The sequence below is a fragment of the Mandrillus leucophaeus genome, unplaced genomic scaffold (genome assembly GCF_000951045.1).
Source record: "Mandrillus leucophaeus isolate KB7577 unplaced genomic scaffold, Mleu.le_1.0 Scaffold162, whole genome shotgun sequence".
Taxonomy (NCBI): domain Eukaryota; kingdom Metazoa; phylum Chordata; class Mammalia; order Primates; family Cercopithecidae; genus Mandrillus; species Mandrillus leucophaeus.
The window spans coordinates 773,903-792,602 of NW_012101610.1; the positions used below are offsets into that span (position 1 = coordinate 773,903).

The 18,700-nt window shown below is 41.3% G+C and overlaps 1 protein-coding gene across 2 annotated transcripts in view; it reads right to left on the minus strand.

Moving 5' to 3' along the window:
• Positions 1–9,381, minus strand: part of ACSM1 (acyl-CoA synthetase medium-chain family member 1) — a 57,821-nt gene extending 48,440 nt beyond the window's left edge. The window contains exons 1-4 of one of the 2 annotated variants that reach the window (XM_011976063.1): positions 9,275–9,381; positions 8,819–9,061; positions 5,406–5,616; positions 2,333–2,540 (exon numbers count right to left, since the gene is read on the minus strand). In XM_011976063.1, coding sequence (XP_011831453.1) covers positions 2,333–2,540; positions 5,406–5,616; positions 8,819–9,010 — 611 coding nt within the window. In that variant the 5' untranslated portion in view covers positions 9,011–9,061; positions 9,275–9,381. Of the gene's footprint in view, positions 1–2,332; positions 2,541–5,405; positions 5,617–8,818; positions 9,073–9,274 lie in introns of those variants that run through there. The other variant, XM_011976062.1, reaches the window with a different exon arrangement.
• Between the last annotated feature and the right edge of the window lie 9,319 nt (positions 9,382–18,700).

Consider the following 18,700-nt stretch of genomic DNA (forward strand, 5'->3'; position numbering starts at 1 on the left):
CAGGCCCGGAACCAGGCCCAGGTCTGCCTGGCCTAAACCTAGTAGTTAAAAATCAACTCATGACTTAGAAACCGATGTTCCTGACATTGTATAGAAGAACATTGTGAAACTCCCTGTCTTGTCCTGTTTCACTCTGACCACTGGTGCATGTAGCCCCTGTCACGTACCTGCTGCTTGCTCAAATCAATCATGACCCTTTCATGTGAAATCTTTAGTGTTGTGAGCCCTTAAAAGGGACAGAAATTGCACACTCAGGGAGCTCAGATTTTAAGGCAGTAGCTTGATGATGCTCCCAGCTGAATAGAGCCCTTCCTTCTACAACTCAGTGTCTGAGAGGTTTTGTCTGCAGCCCGTCCTGCTACATACTACTTGTCAAAAAGACTAGAAGGACTCAAATACGTCCAACCCCACAATTCCAGGTCTATAAGTCATTCTATAAGCATTTGGATCAGTCAGTGCCTGAGCTTCCCCCACCAACCAAAACTTATTTGCTCAACTAGCTGAAAACATAGCAGGCAGCTTAGGAATTTCCTCATGCTATGTATGTGGAGGAACTAATATGGGGAAGCAGTGGCCATGGGAAGCAAAGGAATTAATGCCACAAGATAATTTCACTTCACCTAACCCTGCCAGTGAACCAACAGCCTCAGCCAGTGTTTGGTTGTTAAAAACCTCCAAAATTGGAAAGTACTGTATTGCCCAATGGGGAAAGGCTTTCACAGAGGCAGTAGGAGAAACAACCTGCCTAGGGCAACAGTATTATGATGAGACTAAAAAGAAAACTCTATGGAGAAACGCCCAGAACAACTCCTGCTTACCAGATCCAAATCCTTTCTCTCAATTCTCTACCCTAACCAACACGTGGCATCAGCTACAGGCTCCAAACGCTTGGAAAGCACCCTCTGGCCTATATTGGATCTGTGGAGCATGGGCATATTGGCAACTGCCAGCTAAATGGACAGGGGCACGTGTGTAGGAACAATCAAGCCATCTGTCTTTCTAATTCCTCTAAAGCAAGGGGAACTCTTAGGGTATCCAGTCAATGAAGAAAATAAAAGAAGAACTAGAAGAGCATAATCACAAAAATAGACACAAACGTCAAAAAAGATGTGGACATAGGAGACTGGAAAGATAAATCAATGGTCTCCTGAAAGAATCATTAAATATTATAGGCCAGCTACCTGGGTGCAAGATGGGTCATGAGGGTACCACACCCCAATCTATATGCTCAAGTGCATCATAAGGTTGCAGGCAGTCCTTGAAATTATAACCAATGAAACATCAAGGGCACTAGATTTACTGGCAATACAAGCAACACAAATGAGAAATGCTATATATCAAAATAGATTGGCTTTAGATTATTGCTTAGTCTCAGAAGGAGGAGTATGTGGAAAATTTAATTTAACCAACTGTTGCCTAGCAATTGATAATAATGGCCAGGCTGTCATGGAAATCAGAGCTAGAATGAACAAGTTGGCCCATGTTCCAGTTCAGACTTGGTCCGGATGGTCCCTGGATTCTTTGTTTGGAGGATGATTCCCAACCTTTGGAGGATTCAAAACCCTCATTGGTGGGTTTTTGTTTATTCTTGGCATCTGCCTCATCCTCCCTTGTCTTTTACCCCTGTTTATTAGGGGCATTCGGTCAACTGTAGAGGCAGTAATAACTCAACACACTACCGCACAGTTCGTGGCATTAACCAAATATCAGCCACTGCCAGTAGAAGCTCAGCTCAGCAAAGAGGTGGCAAATAGTGGTGCTTTCTATTAACACCTTTGTTATAAAAAGCACCAAAGGGTGGAAATGGAACAGGAATTTAAAGAAATTAAAGAATGTGTAAGTAAAAACTCAGTTGTATGTAAGAAAACCCAATTCCCCCTGAGGAAGAGAAAGAGGTGGAGTCCTTTAAAAATTAACTGCCTGTTTTTCTGTCTGTAGCTAGTGAGTCTTCTCTCTCCCTTTCCCAGGCATTGTGAAGACCCTCTTTCTCTAGCTGTGCAGCTGTAAGGTCACTAGACAGATAAACTCAAGTTGTAAAACATGTTTTTCCTTGAAAAGTAAGAAATGAGGTAATGCATGTTTCAATTGAATAACTGTCTTTGATTCTTGCTTCTGTAATATGCTTCCCCCTGCACAGATCTCCCCCCAACCCCATGAAATGCTTAAAAGGTAACCTGACTCTTCATTCAGGGCTCAGTCCTTTGGATGTTAATCTGACTGGGCCGGTGCACCTAAATGAATATATCCTCCTCAATCCATCAGTCTCTCTGATTCCTAAATTATCCCACAACACCTGTACTCAGAGACCATATTCATCAGACCGGAAACTCACTTAACCAGCGATCGGAAGTCCAGCCACCCTTCACGGCTGTGATCAGATACCAGGAGCTTGGTTTTCAGAGAAGGGCACTCAGAAGCCATGGAGTCCACATCTGAGGCAAGGGTATCTGTGGTCACAATGCCCTTGGCTTTAGACATTTGTAGTCGATAGAGAATGTCTTTGGCCTTCAACATGATGGTCGCAGGCATGAAAATGATCCCTGGGGATGAGAAACGAACTGATAGTTTTGGTTTCTTTTTCACAATCATGGGCTTTAGGCTTGGCTTGTCTGCACTGAAATTCCCTAACCTCTTGTTATGCAAAGTATGGACCACAGAACAACAGCAGCAGCACTATCCAGGTGCAGAATCTCATACCCTGTTTCAAACCTACAGAATCAGAATCTGTGTCTTAGCAAGTTTTCCAAGTGATTCTTTTGCACATTAAAATTTGAAAGTCCTGCCCTAATCTTTTCTACTGTAAATGGATCTAGCCAAAACATGGGTGGACACTGCTTTACACATGTTTACACAGGATCTGGAAGTATAGATGTAAACAGGACAATGTCTCTGACATTAAGAATAGCTGCATTTCTCCCCAGTCTTTCCCTTCTTATTCCCCTTTCTGTCATTCCTTGGATGTCATCTTGAATGTCCCCTCTTTCCTTCATTCTGCATTTCACCACATTGTCCTTTGAATTTTTTTGTGTTCCCTTCTATCTACATCGCCAACAATGAGCTCAAGTCTTCGTGTTTCCTTCTGGATTCTCATCCCGCCAGCAGTTTTGAATCTTTCTGCTACCCATCTTCTATATTATTACTTGCTTAGTTCCATAAACACTGACTTTTTTCCCCCTCTAAATTTTTCTTTCTCTTTCTTTCTCTCTTTCTTTCTTTCTTTCTTTCTTTCTTTCTTTCTTTCTTTCTTTCTTTCTTTCTTTCTTTCTTTCTCTTTCTTTCTTTCCTTCCTTCTTTCTTTCTCTCTTTCTTTCTTTTTTTCTTTCTTCCTTTCTTTCTTTTTTATCTTTTTCTTTCTTTTTTTTCGATGGAGTCTCCCTCTGTCACTCAGGCTGGAGTGCAGTGGTGCAATCTCAGCTCACTGCAACCTGAGCCTCCTGGATTCAAGCAATTCTCCTGTCTCAGCCTCTCCAGTAGCTGGGATTATAGGTGTCCACCACCACACCCAGCTAATTTTTTTAATTTTTATTTTTAGTAGAGATGGGGTTTCACCAGGTTGGCCAGGCTGGTCTCGAACTCCTGACCACAAGTGATCTGTCTGCTTTAGCCTCCCAAAGTGCTGGATTACAGGTGTGAGCCACCATGCCTGGCCTCTCTACATTTCTCCTCTGCACTAACACCTGTGCCCTCTCTCCAGGAAAACACCACACTTCTCATCCTAACTTTGAAGACGCTGCTTTCTTTCCATCTTTGTCTCCCACAACTTATTTTCTATTTCAAAATGGCCACCCCTCACCCCGTGCTTGGAATGCCCTTCTTTTGTTTCTAATCCTCTTTAATTTTTCTTATCCCAGAGGGCTCAGCTCAAGTATTTTATTTTATTTTATTTTTGATGGAGTCTTGCCACCACTCCCGGCTAATTTTTTTTTTTTTTTTTTTTTTTTAGTAGACATGGGGTTTCACAATGTTGGCCAGGATGGTCTTGATCTGCTGACCTTGTGATCCGCCCACCTTGGCCTCCCAAAGTGCTGGGATTATAGGCCTAAGGCACCACCCCTGGCCAAGTCTTAGATTTCCCATGGACCATCTTATAGGTCCACAGATGACATGGCTTTTCATCTCTAGACTCCTTCTACCAGTTTTATTACTTCTTGAGTTCACATGATCTGGCTGAATGAATCACCTATTTTATTTGTGAGCGAATATGAGATGGAGAGAGAGAAAATATGATCAACAGTGTGGCAGAGTGCTGTACACATGATAAAATGAGAGAAGTGATTCAAGAAAGAATCTGTGAGTCACTGACTCTAATTTATACAGAAAAAAAATAGGTCATTAAAAGGGGAAGGGAAATTGCCACATAAGAATTCTAACGAATAAATGTAGAGAGACTGACAGAAATTGAAAATTTCCAGGTAAAACCAACATGGTAATATTCAATTCAGTAAAGAATCATCACTAGATACCCAAACCATAATGTGGAATACAGTTAGGGAACAGGAATATTCACACAATCGCTTAAGGATCACACCATGAATTATTTATTAATTACAAGGAAAATTTGTGCCTTTGTAAAGGATAAAGGTTTTCTGTGAAAACCACCTTACTCAAGTGATGAAACAGTATAACTGAAGAGGGAACAAACTGACTTCAGAATATACCCCCTGATGTGATGCACGGAGGAAAACACAACTTTGTCCTTGTAATTCTGCTGCCTAACGTGTCTAATCTGAATATAATCACAAAGAAAGAGTCAGAAATACAAATTTGGAGATATATTCTACAATATAACTTGTATTCTTCAAAAATGTCACTGTCATGCAGAAAAGGCTGTGGAATATTCTGGATCTTATCAGATGCCTGCTTTTGTGTTTATGAGTGTTTACCTGGTGTTCATAGGTGTCACAATGCCCACAAGTGATTCTTAAATAATTCAGTGAGAAAGGGAGAGAAAGAGAGAGTGAGAGAGTGCTCAAATATGGGAAAAATGTTAACAATCAATGAATCTTTAAAAAGGTAAGAGTACCTGAGACTGTGCAAGAGAAAGTGTATGTGTGTTTGTGTGTGTGTGTGTATGAGAGAAAGTTTGGCACTGCACTTGAGAGTGTATGAATGTGAGAGTGTGAGGGAGAGAATAAGAAAGAATAAAAGAATTTGTGAGGGAATATGAGAAAGACAAAGACTGTGAAGAAGAAAGGAGGTACAGATAAGAGAAACTGTTTTGTCTTCAACTAAACTGTTAATTCCCAGAGGGCAGGAAGCCTTGTTTTGTGGTCCCAGCACAGAAACTGGGGCTAGGGCTTCAAAGCTGTGTCAGTGCCAGGCTGGGTGCACAGCACCTAATATCTCAGGAAACATAGGCTCTTGAACAGCCCTGAGGTCCACCAGGTCCCTCTTGCATCACTGACCTGTTCGCATGCAGCCCACAGCCACCAGCCACCACTCAGGCACTCGAGGCAGAATCAAGGCCAGAAGGTCTCCCTGTTGCAGGCCACAGGTCTGTGTGAGGATGTTGGCTGTGCGGCGGGTTAGGTCTGCAATCTCTCTGAAGCTCCACTTTATTTCATCCCCTTGGCCATTCACCCACCAAAAGGCTGGATTTGGACCTCTCTTGCCCTCCTGGTCAAGACCATACATTATATGTTACTTTCTGCTTCAAAGAAAAAGAGCACTTATTAAACTAATCCACAGCCATAGTCACGTTCCGATGTGAACACAACGTAAGGACTGAGATCCCATTTTAAAACATTTAAAGTGCTTAAAGAAAAAAAAAGCCAACCAAGAATTTTACATCCAGAAAGACTGTTCTTCAAAAGTGAGGGAGAAAGTAGAGTATTCCCAGATAAACAAAAGTCAAAGTTAACTATCACTAGACTTGCCCTACAAGAAATGCTAAAGGATGTCCTCAAGGTGAAATAAAAGGATGTTGGAGAGGAACTCAAATATGAAAATATAAAGTTCTCTTGTAAATATAAATTCATGAACAAATATAAAAATCAACATTATTGTAAGTTTGGTTTGTAACTCCACTTGTTATTTGTTATAGTATTTAAAAAATAAATCATAAAATAATTATAAATATGTTAATTTATTAACATATATTTGTAATATATATTAAATAAATGTTACTTAAGCAATATACAAAAATGTTATTGATGACATCAATAACATAAAGTGTGTGTGGGGGCTGGCTGGGATAGAACTGTAAAGGAGAAGGATTTTTACATTTAATTTTCATTATTGGCCTTATAATGTCACAGGAGTAGGGTGTTTGTATGTGATTAAAGTTAAGTTGTTATCAGTATTAAATAGATTGCTAGAACTACAAGATATCATATTTAATTCCCGTGGTAACCACAAGGCAAATATTTATTGAATATACACAAAAGAAAATGAGAAGAAAATCAAAGTGTATCACTACAAAAACTCAACTAAACACAAAGGAGTAAGAGAGGAAATGAGAGACAAAAAAGCTATGAGACATGAAGAAAACAATTAACAAAATGGCAATAGTAAATCCTTGTCTATCAGCAATTACTTTAAATGTTAGTGGACTAAACTCCCCAACCAGAAGACATAGATTGGCAGAATGGATAAAAAAATAAAATCCAACTACATGCTCTTTTAGAATTGTTTCTACAATAAAATGCTTATAGTATAATATTAATTTTGAAAAGCAAAATTGTGTTTATATTATTCAAGTTTATATAGTCATGTTCACCCATTCACCTCCTCCTTTTACTTCCTTCCTCTCCAACCCATGTCATGTTTCAAAAATTCTCAACCAGATTTCCAGTCTGGGCAATGAAAAAAATCAATTTATACTCTTAAGGCGGAGATATTTTGGCATCATTAGACTGTGAGACTAGGTGAAATAATGGATTGTGAAATCAGACGGCCTGGACCCAAACCCTGTTGTCCCACTTATTAGACATGTGATTTCAGCATGTTAGTTATATCCTTGGATCTTCAGTTTCTTCATCAAGGAAATAGAGACAATAACAGTATCCATCGAATCAGATTATTAAATGCAAGGTGATTGTCAAGGCACATAAAAATGCTTTCTGTAACTGACGGTTTTATTTTTCTTGAGGTTACTATGCAAATTCAGAGAAAGAAAAAGAAGGGAGTGGGGAGGAAGATGTCATAAAGACATATAGGCTTTGGAGAGTAATACATGAATACATGTTCATGAAACACTTAAAAATTTCATAAACTCTCCAATTCCATTTCAGGGGGATTCTCTCTTTGGTTTAAAGACAGTGCTGGGTGACTTTTTACACTACCATATTGGCAGCTGGGAGTTAGTAGCTGAAAACACCATCCATTGTCTACCCTGACTCCTCATGTCACTACAGCTTCTCTCTTGGTCTGTGTCCTGTGAGAAGACAAACCAAGCACTTGGGGTTTTCTGGAAGACACAGAGCTTGGTTTTTCTTGACATACCTTAAAGCCACAGTCAAGTAGGTAGTTGACAAAGAGGAATCTAATTAGACTTGCCATGCTCATGGGAAGATGGATGGCCTAATATAGGTAAATGTGTCAGACACTCATGTGCACATTCAGGTGGTCTATCTCCTCCTCTGGGTGCAGTCTCAAGTCAAGCCCAAGTTTGATGACATGAATACCAGTTAAGACACACTGTCCCATTCACTGAAGATGAGAACTCAGACTAATGAATTTGCTGACCTTGTGATCAGAACTTTGCACTTGGTCACTATAGGGAGACCCCTTGAAACTATTGCTACGGAATAAAAGATTAAATGCTCCTGATTATTTTAAATACAAAATTGCACGCAGGATTGTGTAAAGACAATGCCAGGTTGGACTGCCAGAATGAGCCAACAGCGCGTGATGTGCTTCCCCCTGCAGAGAGCCTATGAATGGATATGCAGTCGGGGAGGTTTCACATCACCAAGATTCCTATCCCAGAAAAGCAGATGTTCATAGCTCTGGGAATGGAACACGACCCTCGTGGAGAGCCTATAAATGGATGCATGGCGGGCGCCTGTCCATATGGAAGATAGGGCTATAAATGCCCTCATCTTGCCATGGCTCTTCTAGGCCTCTTTGGGGTTAAGGCATGCTCCCTTCTGAGAATTTCTGGTCTAACTTCACGTCCTGTTCCTATGAATTATTTGTAACCAGCTTTTGCTGTAACTGTTACTGCTGTTCCTGTTTTAAGGCTATGTTAGAAATTACTGATGCACACACTATATTGTAAATTCTTATCTCTGTACACTGTACTTCTGCATACAGATGTTATGTTAAAGAATTACTTCATCCCCATGTGACCATCTCACCTCATAATCAAATGACCCTAAATCCCTCACTAACCTACCCCTGACCTCACTAAACTTAATAATAAATGCTGGCATATCCAGTGCATTGTTGGCACTGTGGGACCAGAAGGTGGTGACCCCCCTGGACCCAGCTTTCACTATCTTGTGTGTGTCTATTATTTCTCTACCTGCTGATTCACCTGGGAACAAAGAGAGAGCCCCGTTGCATTGTGGGCCGCTGGCCGGATCCCACAATAGGTCACAATTTTAATACCCTGATTGAACAAAAGATACATTTACCTATTTTTTTTGTTTTTAAAGGAGTTAATTCCCCTTTTCATAGATGAAACCACTGAGGCTCAGTGAAATAAGGAAATGGCCATGCTGGGAATAGAAACTTGAAATATAAGCTTCTTCCACAACATTGATAAATTGAGGCAGAAGCAATTTTGCTTCTGTACCTTTCAACCTAGCAGGAGCAAGATAAGGAAAGTGAGGCCACCCTTGTTCTTATATCACCATCACGGCGGTCCTCTTACCTTCTCCATTTGAGCCCAGTAGTCCAGAATACAGCTTGCAAAATTAAATTCCTCCGGTACTTCATAGTCATTCCATCTTGGGGCTCCAATTTCTGATAAAGACCGGCAGCGCAGCTGTGAAAGGGCAGGGTGGATGTTGTGGAAGGATTTGTGGATGCCCCAGAGGATCCGGAACCTCATCAGCCACTGCATGGTGAAACAGTCCTCAGAAACCGGGCACAGAGTTCTCAAGTCACCACCTTCCTTGGAAAGAGATAGCTAATAGATTGGTTGTGTATCCAAAAGTTTCTCCCTGAAACGGATGCATGTTTTTGGTTAATTGCTAGAATTATAGCTTTGTTTCAGGTCACCAGAATTTGGAAGGCAACTGATTGATTTTGGTGGGGATTTATCTTCCCAACTGAGGAACTACACGGCAGAAAGAGAGAGAGAAACGGTCCTTCACCTCTGTCTTACCTGGTACTGTTTAGGACACAGCTGAGCTAGGTCCTGGGTAGGTATGGAAAAGGAGGTTAAGCTCTCTTTTGTAGGTTCAGTTCTCTCTGATCAGGTGATCCACAGGAATGTGCACCCAGTAGAACTTGGCTTCTGGCCACAGCGGAGGGGGACCTTGAACAGAGAACTTGTCAGGAATTGGGTAATTCAGTAGGGGGAGGAGATGCTCAGTAAAATATGACAGAAACAATTACAGGCCTCCACGGAGAGATAATCAGTTAGAAAAACAAACCATGTTGGCCAGGAGCGGTGGCTCATGCCTGTAATCCCAGCACTTTGTGAGGCCGAGGCGGGCAGATCATGAGGTCAGGAGATCGAGACCATCCTAGCTAACATGGTGAAACCCCGCCTCTACTAAAAATACAAAAAATTAACCAGGCGTGATGGCGGGCGCCTGTAGTCCCAGCTACTCTGGAGGCTGAGGCGGGAGAATGGCGTGAACTCGGGAGGTGGAGCTTGCAGTGAGCCGAGATCATGCCACAGTACTCCAGCCTGAGCAACAGAATGAGACTCCACCTCAAAAGAAAAAAAGAAAAAGAAAAAAAAAGAAAAACAAACCATGTATACGAAGTCACCTCCAATTCGTGTGGCATGGCTAGGGGTGTGAATGAACCAGGTCCTATGGTGCATTTTCACCAGTTCTCTATGGCTAACCTGCTCCCCCTTCCCAGCCCTACATCCCCATAGTCTCCCTTAAATGACAGCTGAGAGGCAACGTAGCCTAATAGATAAGAGCCTGGGCTCTGGAGGTCTGGAGACAGAAAGGTCTGATTTTGAGCTTAGGTCTGCCACTTAACCTCCGTGTGATCTTTGTGGACCTCCTTGCTCTTGGCCTCACCTTCCTTAATTGGTTTTTGGTTGCTTTTGAGACGGAATCTATTGTTGTCACCCAGGCTGGAGTGCAATGGCATGGTCTTGGGTCACTGCAACCTCCGCCTCCTGGTTTTAAGTGATTCTGTTGCCTCAGCCTCCCAAATAGCTGGGATTATAGGTGCCTGCCACCACACCCAGTGAATTTTTGTATTTTTAGTAGAGACTGGGTTTCTATTAAAACTAGAAACCTAGCTCAGCTGTGTTCTAAACAGTACCAGGTAAGACAGAGGTGAAGGACAGTTGGTCTCTTTCTGCCCTGTGGTTCCTCAGCTGGGAAGATAAATCCCCACCACAATCAATCAGTTGTGCCTGCCAAATCGTGTTGGCCAGGGTGGTCTCAAACTCTTGACCTCAGGTGATCCGCCCCCCTCAGCCTCCCAAAGTGCTGGGATTACAGGCATGAGCCACAGCACCCAGCACCTACCTTATTTGTAAAATAGGAACGGTAACAACAATGCCTGCCTCCAGGATGTTTTCTTTACTTCTTCATTTGTTTGAACTACATGAAAGAACTAGATGAAATAGTTTATAAAAAGCATGTAGCACACGGTGCTGGGCATAATCGATGTTGGCTCTTTTTGTTCACTTGGGATTCTCAGAGGAACAATTTGGTATCCTGGTAAAATGCAGGGTCTTTGGAATCCCAAAGTCTTGAGCTGAAGTCCAACCTCAGGCACTAACAAGAAAGCTCTTGGGTGAACCATTTTCCTTTCAAAGTTTGGTCTTGCCATCTGTAACATGAAGCGGGATTTGTCAGTAAGATCTGTTGCATAGGATCATTGAAAGGATTATGTGACACCAAGCCTGTAAAGCACCTGGAGCAGGCATTTAGATGGAGGGTTGATAGTGATATTGCACTGGATAAACCGAGGTAGTAATAGGTAGCGGCTTGTACTATGACTTTTCTACCGGAGCCATTTTTGGGGTATTGTTGGAGAATGAGGGATCTCCAGTGTTTTCATTGAATCTGGGAAGAAATTATTTCTGATCAAAGTCATGGCTAAAGATTTCTGGAGACACCCAGGACATCCCTGACAGGACCGTGTGGCAAGCTATGATACTTCAGGTGTTTAATGTTTAGCTTTCTGTGGCCAGTCACTGGAGAGTTGAGAAGGCAGGGCTAGTTGACTGTCTGTGGTAAGCTAAACTTTAAACACCCAAAGCATCAAAGTACCAAAACAAAAACAAAAACAAAAAACAAACAAACAAAAAACCTCTGTTACTGAAGCAAAAGGGGCAGTCACTTTTCAGAAAAGAATGGAGACAGGAGGAAAAGCCCTTGACACACTGTCTGCATCTCAGTAGGTCTCCCCTGTGGAACTGCAACATGAGGATATGGACAAGAAGACAGGCTCTGGCACCAGGCAGCCTGGGCTTGAGTCCAGCTTTTACCAGTTACCAGCTCTGTGGCATTGAGCAGATTTCTTATCCCTCTTTTCCTCAATTTTCTCATCTTTAGCAAGGGGTATACAGCAGACAAAGGAGAACTCTCCAAACATTCTATACATGCTCCTCTTTCATTTCCCAACCTCTCTTAAAGCTAGAGTGAGGCCATTAAACTCTAGTTCTAAACAATAAACTGCATGTGGAGGTGACACAAGCCACTTCTGGTCTAGGGCATTTATTTAAGAGCAAGTATGAGTTTTCTGTACTCTCTTCCCCTATTCAATGCTCCTGGAAACCATATATGGAGATAGTGACATCATAAAATGGCAAAGTCTCTATCAGCCTTGTTCTCTGAGTGACTTCATGTAGCTAAATATCCTACCAACTTCAGCTTTTTGCACTTGCTATCCTCTGGTTATTATAGAAAACCTATGATATATTCATTCATTCAGCGGATATTTAAGGAACATCTTCTAGGTGTGCTTTGAGCATGTAAGACAAGGTTGGGGCTCTCAAGACATTTACATGCCTATGATAGAAAGACAAAAACCAATAAGCAAAAAGTCAATTAATTAAGCAAGAGGATTTCAAATGGTGATACTGCCAAAAAGAAAACAGAACAGGGCAATATGATGGAGCAAGTGTGGGGAGGTGGCTAAGGATGTTCTCCCTTAAGAGGTGACATTTTGAGACCTGAAGGAGGAGAAGCAGCCAGCTAGGGAAAAAGAACTCCAGGTAAAAGGCACAGGAAGTGCAAAGCCTGAGGCTGACATTTTCAAGGCATAGGTGGGGGGCTGGAATGGCAGATTACTGAGTGAGGAGAAGTGTGATAAAGTGTGAGGTCAGAGACACAAACAGGACACACGCCAGTAAGAATCTTTATGGGCATAATAAGGAGTTTGGATTCTATTCTAAGTGCAATCGGTGGGTGCATGGGAGTCTTGTGAAGACATAAGAGGAAAGAGAGATGATCCTATTAAGTAACTCATTTTCTTGGTGACTTGATTTTGAAATAAAGTAATACAGGAAAGTAAAACATTCAGAAAAAGAGGTCAGATTTGCATTTAGAAAGCCCACTCTGGCAATTCTATGGAGAAGATATTTTAAGGAGGCAAGAATGGATGTGGGGATGCCAGTTGGGAGGCACTGCAATAGACTAAACAAGTAATGATGGTGGCTCAGACAAAAGTTATGGCACTGGAGATGGAAGTAAGCAGATGGATGTGGGATAGATCTTTAAGGTAACCTTAGGAGGACTTGTTGATGGTTTTGACAGGGAATGAATGAAAAGAGTCAAGGATGAATCTCAGCCTTTGACTTCTTCAATAATGTAAATGGTAGGTCCTAATTTATATATGAAAAAAACGAAAGCTGAAAAGATTATATAGCATGTACAAAGTCACAGATGCTGTAGAAGGCAGGAATAGGACTTGAATCCTGATTTTATTTAAGCTAGTTTTTCCTGCTTATAGGCTGTCTCTATCCTTCCGCCATGCTTCTCCACACTCTGGAATTGATGACAATAGAAAATTCCACTGTGGTTTTATTTTCATTCAACCATGCCATATAAATTGACCAATGACTTCCCCACTCATCTCAGATTGAGTTTTGCATGGACTTATATACTGTGGAAGGAGTGATTTGAAATAATGTTCGGAAGACACTTGACAATGTCTACCATACAGCAAGTGCTTTTCAAAGGGTGGCTGTTATAATTTTTTAAAAAGAAACTTCAGAGCCAGATAGACCCAACTAGAATATTTTTTAAAAAAATTTTACTTTAAGTCTGGGATACAGGTGCAGAATGTGCAGGCTTGTTACATAGGTATACATGTGCCATGGTGGCTTGCTGCACCTATCAACCCATCATCTAGGTTTTAAGCCACACATGCATTAAGTATTCGTCCTAATGCTCTCCCTACCCTTTCCCCCAACCCCTTGACAGGCACTGGTGTATGATGTTCCCTTTCCTGTGTCCATGCGTTCTCATCGTTTAACTCCCACTTATCAGTGAGAACATGCAGTGTTTGGTTTTCTGTTCTTGTGTTAGTTTGTTAACAATGATGGCTTCCAACTTCATCCATGTTCCTGCAAAGGACATGAACTCATTCTTTTTTATGGCTGCATTGCATTGCATGGTGTATATGTGCCACATTTTCTTCATCCAGTCTATCATGGATGGGCATTTGGGTTGGTTCCAAGTCTTTGCTGTTGTAAATAGTGCTGCAATAAACATACATGTGCATGTATCTTTATAGTAGAAAGATTTATAATTCTTTAGGTATATACCCAGTAATGGGATCGCTGGGTCAAATAGTATTTCTGTTTCTAGGTCCTTGAGGAATCCGCACACCGTCTTTCACAAAAATGAACTAATTTACACTCCCACCAACATTGTAAAAGTGTTCCCATTTCTCCACAGCTTTGCCAGCATCTATTGTTTCCTGAGTTTTCTTTTTTTATAAGTCAGAGTCTTGCCCTGTTGCCCAGGCTGGAGTGCAATGGTGCAATCTCAACTCACTGCAACCTCCACCTCCCAGGTTCAAACAATTCTCCTGCCTCAGCTTCCCAAGTAGCTGGGATTACAGGCATGCGCCACCCTTTCCAGATAATTTTTTGTATCTTTAGTAGAGATGGGGTTTCACCATGTTAGCCAGGCTGGTCTCAAACTCCTGACCTTGTGATGTGCCCACCTTGGCCTCCCAAATGTTTCCTGACTTTCTAATAATCACCATTCTGACTGACGTGAGATGGTATCTCAGTGTGATTTTGATTTGCGTTTCTCTAATGACCAGTGATGATAAGCTTTTTTCTTCATATGTTTGTTGGCTGAATAAATGTCTCCTTTTGAGAACTGTTTGTTCATATCCATTGTCTACTTTATGGTGGGGTTGTTTTTATTCTTATAAATCTGTTTCAAAAGAACACACAGGCCATTATAAATCTTATTTTGTTTTGATTTCTAGAGTCAACATGTCAGAATTCCAGGAAGTGAAAATGCTCTGAGGCAGAATAAAGCTTAGCTTGAATCTTGAGCACTGATTCCAATCAAAAATGCTCTCCTACATTGTCCTGAGAACTCCTAAAATGTCTTATTAAAGACAAAAAAAGAAGAGACATATAAAAGACATATTAGGAGTTCCTAAGACAATGTAGGAGAGTATAAAAGTATAGCCAAGTTATAAAACCGGATGTCTTCATAAAAGAGGATGATTTTGGAGTATAGAAGTATAGAGTATGAAAGTATAGCCAACTAAAGCCAAGTTACCATAAAAGTATAGATGAGTTATCATAAAAGAGGATGATTTTGAAGTTGATTTTTCTTGGTAAGCTAAAATTCACATGCTCACAATGAGTATTGGTGGCACAGATAAATCAAATAATTCACAACTGGAATTATAATTGTAGGGCTTTTGCTTCAGGTATCATGATCTTCAAGTATCTCGAAGTGAGATGTACTATGTAGTATTTTACATAGGATCAACTTTTTGATAGGTACCAACTATAAGCCCTGGACAAAATATAAATAGCAACTTCAGAATGCATTAGAGATCAGGTAACACAAAAATAAATTAGGAAAAGTCTACCTTTGAATAAATAAACGGCATTGAATGAGTTTTCAATTTTTATGGAAAAATTTCAAGAGAGAGAGTCAGAGAAGAGGAGCTTCAAATTTTGTGTATGAATTCTGCCCAAATCCATGGTTGATCCCTGAAATACACAGAATCCATGCAGCCTCAGGCTAACAGAAATGAATGGAATTTTCAGATGCTGGGCACTACAGAGGGAAAAGAGTTTGGAGTTTGAGTATAGTCAAGTTAACCACCTGCCAAAAGAAATGAATAAACAAAACAAAATTCAGAATTTCTACAGTATATTAATGACAATGTTCAATATAAAATCTAAAATTACTAGATACACAAAGACACAGGAACACATGACTCATTTGCAAGAGAAAAAGAACATCAATGGAGAAAACTAAAGACTCAGATGTTGGAATTAGTAGAGAAGGATTTCAATAACAGTGCTATAGCTGTAATGATTATGCTCAAGGACTAAAAAAAAATACGTTCAGTATGAACAATAAAAAAGTTAGTGGACAAATAGAAATGATTTTAACATTGAGACTGTTTAAGAATGTATTACTCTAAATTAAAAATGAACTTAATGGACCTTATAGCATATTGGAGATCTAAGAAATTTAGCATACTTGAAATTAGTTCAAAAGAAATTGTCTGTCTGACTGTTTTTTTTCTTCAGAGTTTTTTTTTTGTAAGAGAAAGAAAGATATTTTTTTTTATAGTGAGTGCTGCGTGAGTGATTGGTGGATGTATGTGTTTTGTGTGTGTGTGTGTGTGTGTGTGTGTGTATGTATGTATATGGAGTTCCAGAAAAAGACAGAAAAAATATTTTAAAAAATAATGACCAAAAGTTTTCCAGATTTTGGTGAAAGATATAAATTTACAGATCCAAGAATATTAGAAAAATCTAAAATGGGAGAAATACAAAAAAGAACAATACTTAGGCATGTCATAATCAAACTTCTTAAAATCAAAAAGAAGATAACATTTTGAAAGAAGACAGAAGAAAATCATACGTTACACATGTGGGACAATTGTTCAAATTACCACTGACTTCTCCACAGAAACAAAGGAAGCTAGGAAGTGATGTCAGCAAGATGGCAGAGTAGTTAGTTCCCCACTCACATTTCCCAATAGCAACAGTAATTGCTCATCCATTCACAGGCAAAAGTGCCTTTGTGAGAACCTGAGGATTTAGGCAGGAGTTGTAAAACCCCAGTGGAGCCCAAGACCTAGGAGAGTTGTTTTGAGAGGGTAGACCCACACATGGGTGACAAACTCATTGACTGTGGTCCTAACTCTGGATTTGGAAATGGCCCCATCTGCCTCATGTTTGGTGAAAGCCCTATTTGGACTTGATCCTGCTACCAAAACCATCTGCCTAGGGGTCTGACAGGAGGGAGTCATGCACAGTAGTACATCAGAAAACAGGCTGACTGAACTTGGCCTCAACTGAGGCCTTGAAACAACCCTCTAACTCAACTCCAGCCTATCTCAGCTGCAGTATGCAATCAGTCCTGCTTGCATAAAGACCCAGAGAAAGACATGTCCATATGAGTCCCTAGGGCAGGATTTTGGATTTTAGTCCCCAAGCAGACCAGAAAGGGCCCTCAATTTTGCCTCCAAACCCTCTCAGCAGCAGCCCAAGAGCAATTTTGCCTGCACATGGAGCTGCTGAGAGACTTGCCCATCTGTGCCACTGGGACAGCCTTGCCAACTTCAGTCACATCGCAAATCCTGAAATGACCCTGAATTTCAGCCCAAGGCTCCCTCAGCTGAGATCTAAGAGCAGTTCTGCCCAATCAGGGAATAGCTGGGAGACAAACCCATGTGAGTCCCCAGGGTCATACTTGCCAACCTCAGTCCCCATAGCAGATCTTGAAAGGCCCTGAATCTCAGCTCCAACTTCACTTAGCTACAGATCGAGAGCATAGCTGCCTGCCCAGGGACCCACTGTGAGACATGCCCATCAGTGACACCAGAGACAGGCCTGAAGATTTCAGTCTCAGTTGTAGACCTTGAAGCAGCCCTGAAACTTGGTTTCTGCCCCTCTCAGCTGCAGACTGGAGCAGTACCGCCTGTCCAAGTTCTCACCCAGTGGTTCAGCAAAAGCCCCCCTGGGGACCTGGAGGAGTTATAGCCATTCACAAACCAGGTAACAGGCCTGTTCCTGTGCATTTGAAGTAGACCATCAGCCCAGTACCAGCCCTTTGGACCGAGGTCCTGGAGACAGTAGAGACCACCCTGGGCCCAGACAGGATCCACGCCTGCTAGAGTAGGCTCACCAACTGTGAACTCCATGTGGACCCAGCAGCAGTCATGTTACCTGGCTCCAAAAGCATTTGGCTACAATCCCATAGGCAAAGTCATCCGCCTGGGAATCTAACAGAGCACAAACCGGCTAAAACCAATTTCTAAGACCTGGAAGAAGCATTTGCTCTTTCAAATGCACAGATGGAAAGGTTACATGAATAACAAGAAATCAGACAAACATGAAACCACCAAAAAAATTAACAAAGCCCTAGCAACATACCACAAAAAAATTGGATATCTATGAATTGTCTGAAAAAAATTCAAAATAATTATTTTAAAGAAGGTCAATGAGATGCAAGAAAACACACCTAAACAACTAAATGAAATTTGAAAAAACAACAACGCATAAAAGTTTTTCTTGCAGAGCATGGTGGCTCATGCCTGTAATTCCGGCACTTTGGGAGGCCAAGGCGGGTAGATCACTACCTATTCCAGCACTTTGGGATCCCAAGGTGGGATCGAAAAACTGCCTATCAGGTACTATGCTTATTACCTGGGTGATAAAACAGTCAGGACACCAAACCCCTACAACATCCAATTTACTTATGTAACGAACCCGCACCTGTATTCCCCAAGCTAAAATAAAAAACAAAACAAAACCCTACAGTGCTTCCAAATGCCCTTGGAGCAAATTTTGAACTCTGTAATGCAGTCTACTCTGCCCTCTGACTAACTGTGCTGCCGTTATCTCCTGGGGAGAAAGCCTTCGTGTCCTGCTTTAAGGCTGCCCTAACAAAATAACACAGGATAGGTGGCTTAAACAACATGATTGATTGTCTCACAGTGCTGGAGGCTGGAAGTCCACAATGAAGATACTGGTAGGGTTTGTTCCTTCTGAGGGCTGCAGAGAAGGAAAGGATCTGTTCCAGGCCTCTCTCCTTGGTTTGTGGATGCCTATCTTCATGTTCACGTAATGTCAGCCTCGTTAATGTGCATCTCTGTGTCCAGATTTCTTCTTTTTGTAAGTGCACCAGTCATACTGAGTTAGGGCCCATCCCAATGACCTCATGTTAACATAATTATCCTTGTAAAGACCCTATTTCCATATAAGGTCACATTCTAAGGTATTGGAGATTGGGACCTCAAAATATGAATTTGGGGAGGGGGCATACAATTCAACCCATAAAAAGTACAGCATGTTCTTTCTTTCTCTCTCACTCCCTGTCTCCATCTTTTCTTACTCTCTCTCCTCCAGTCTTTTGACATTTTTTTCAGGCGTTACTATTCACCACCG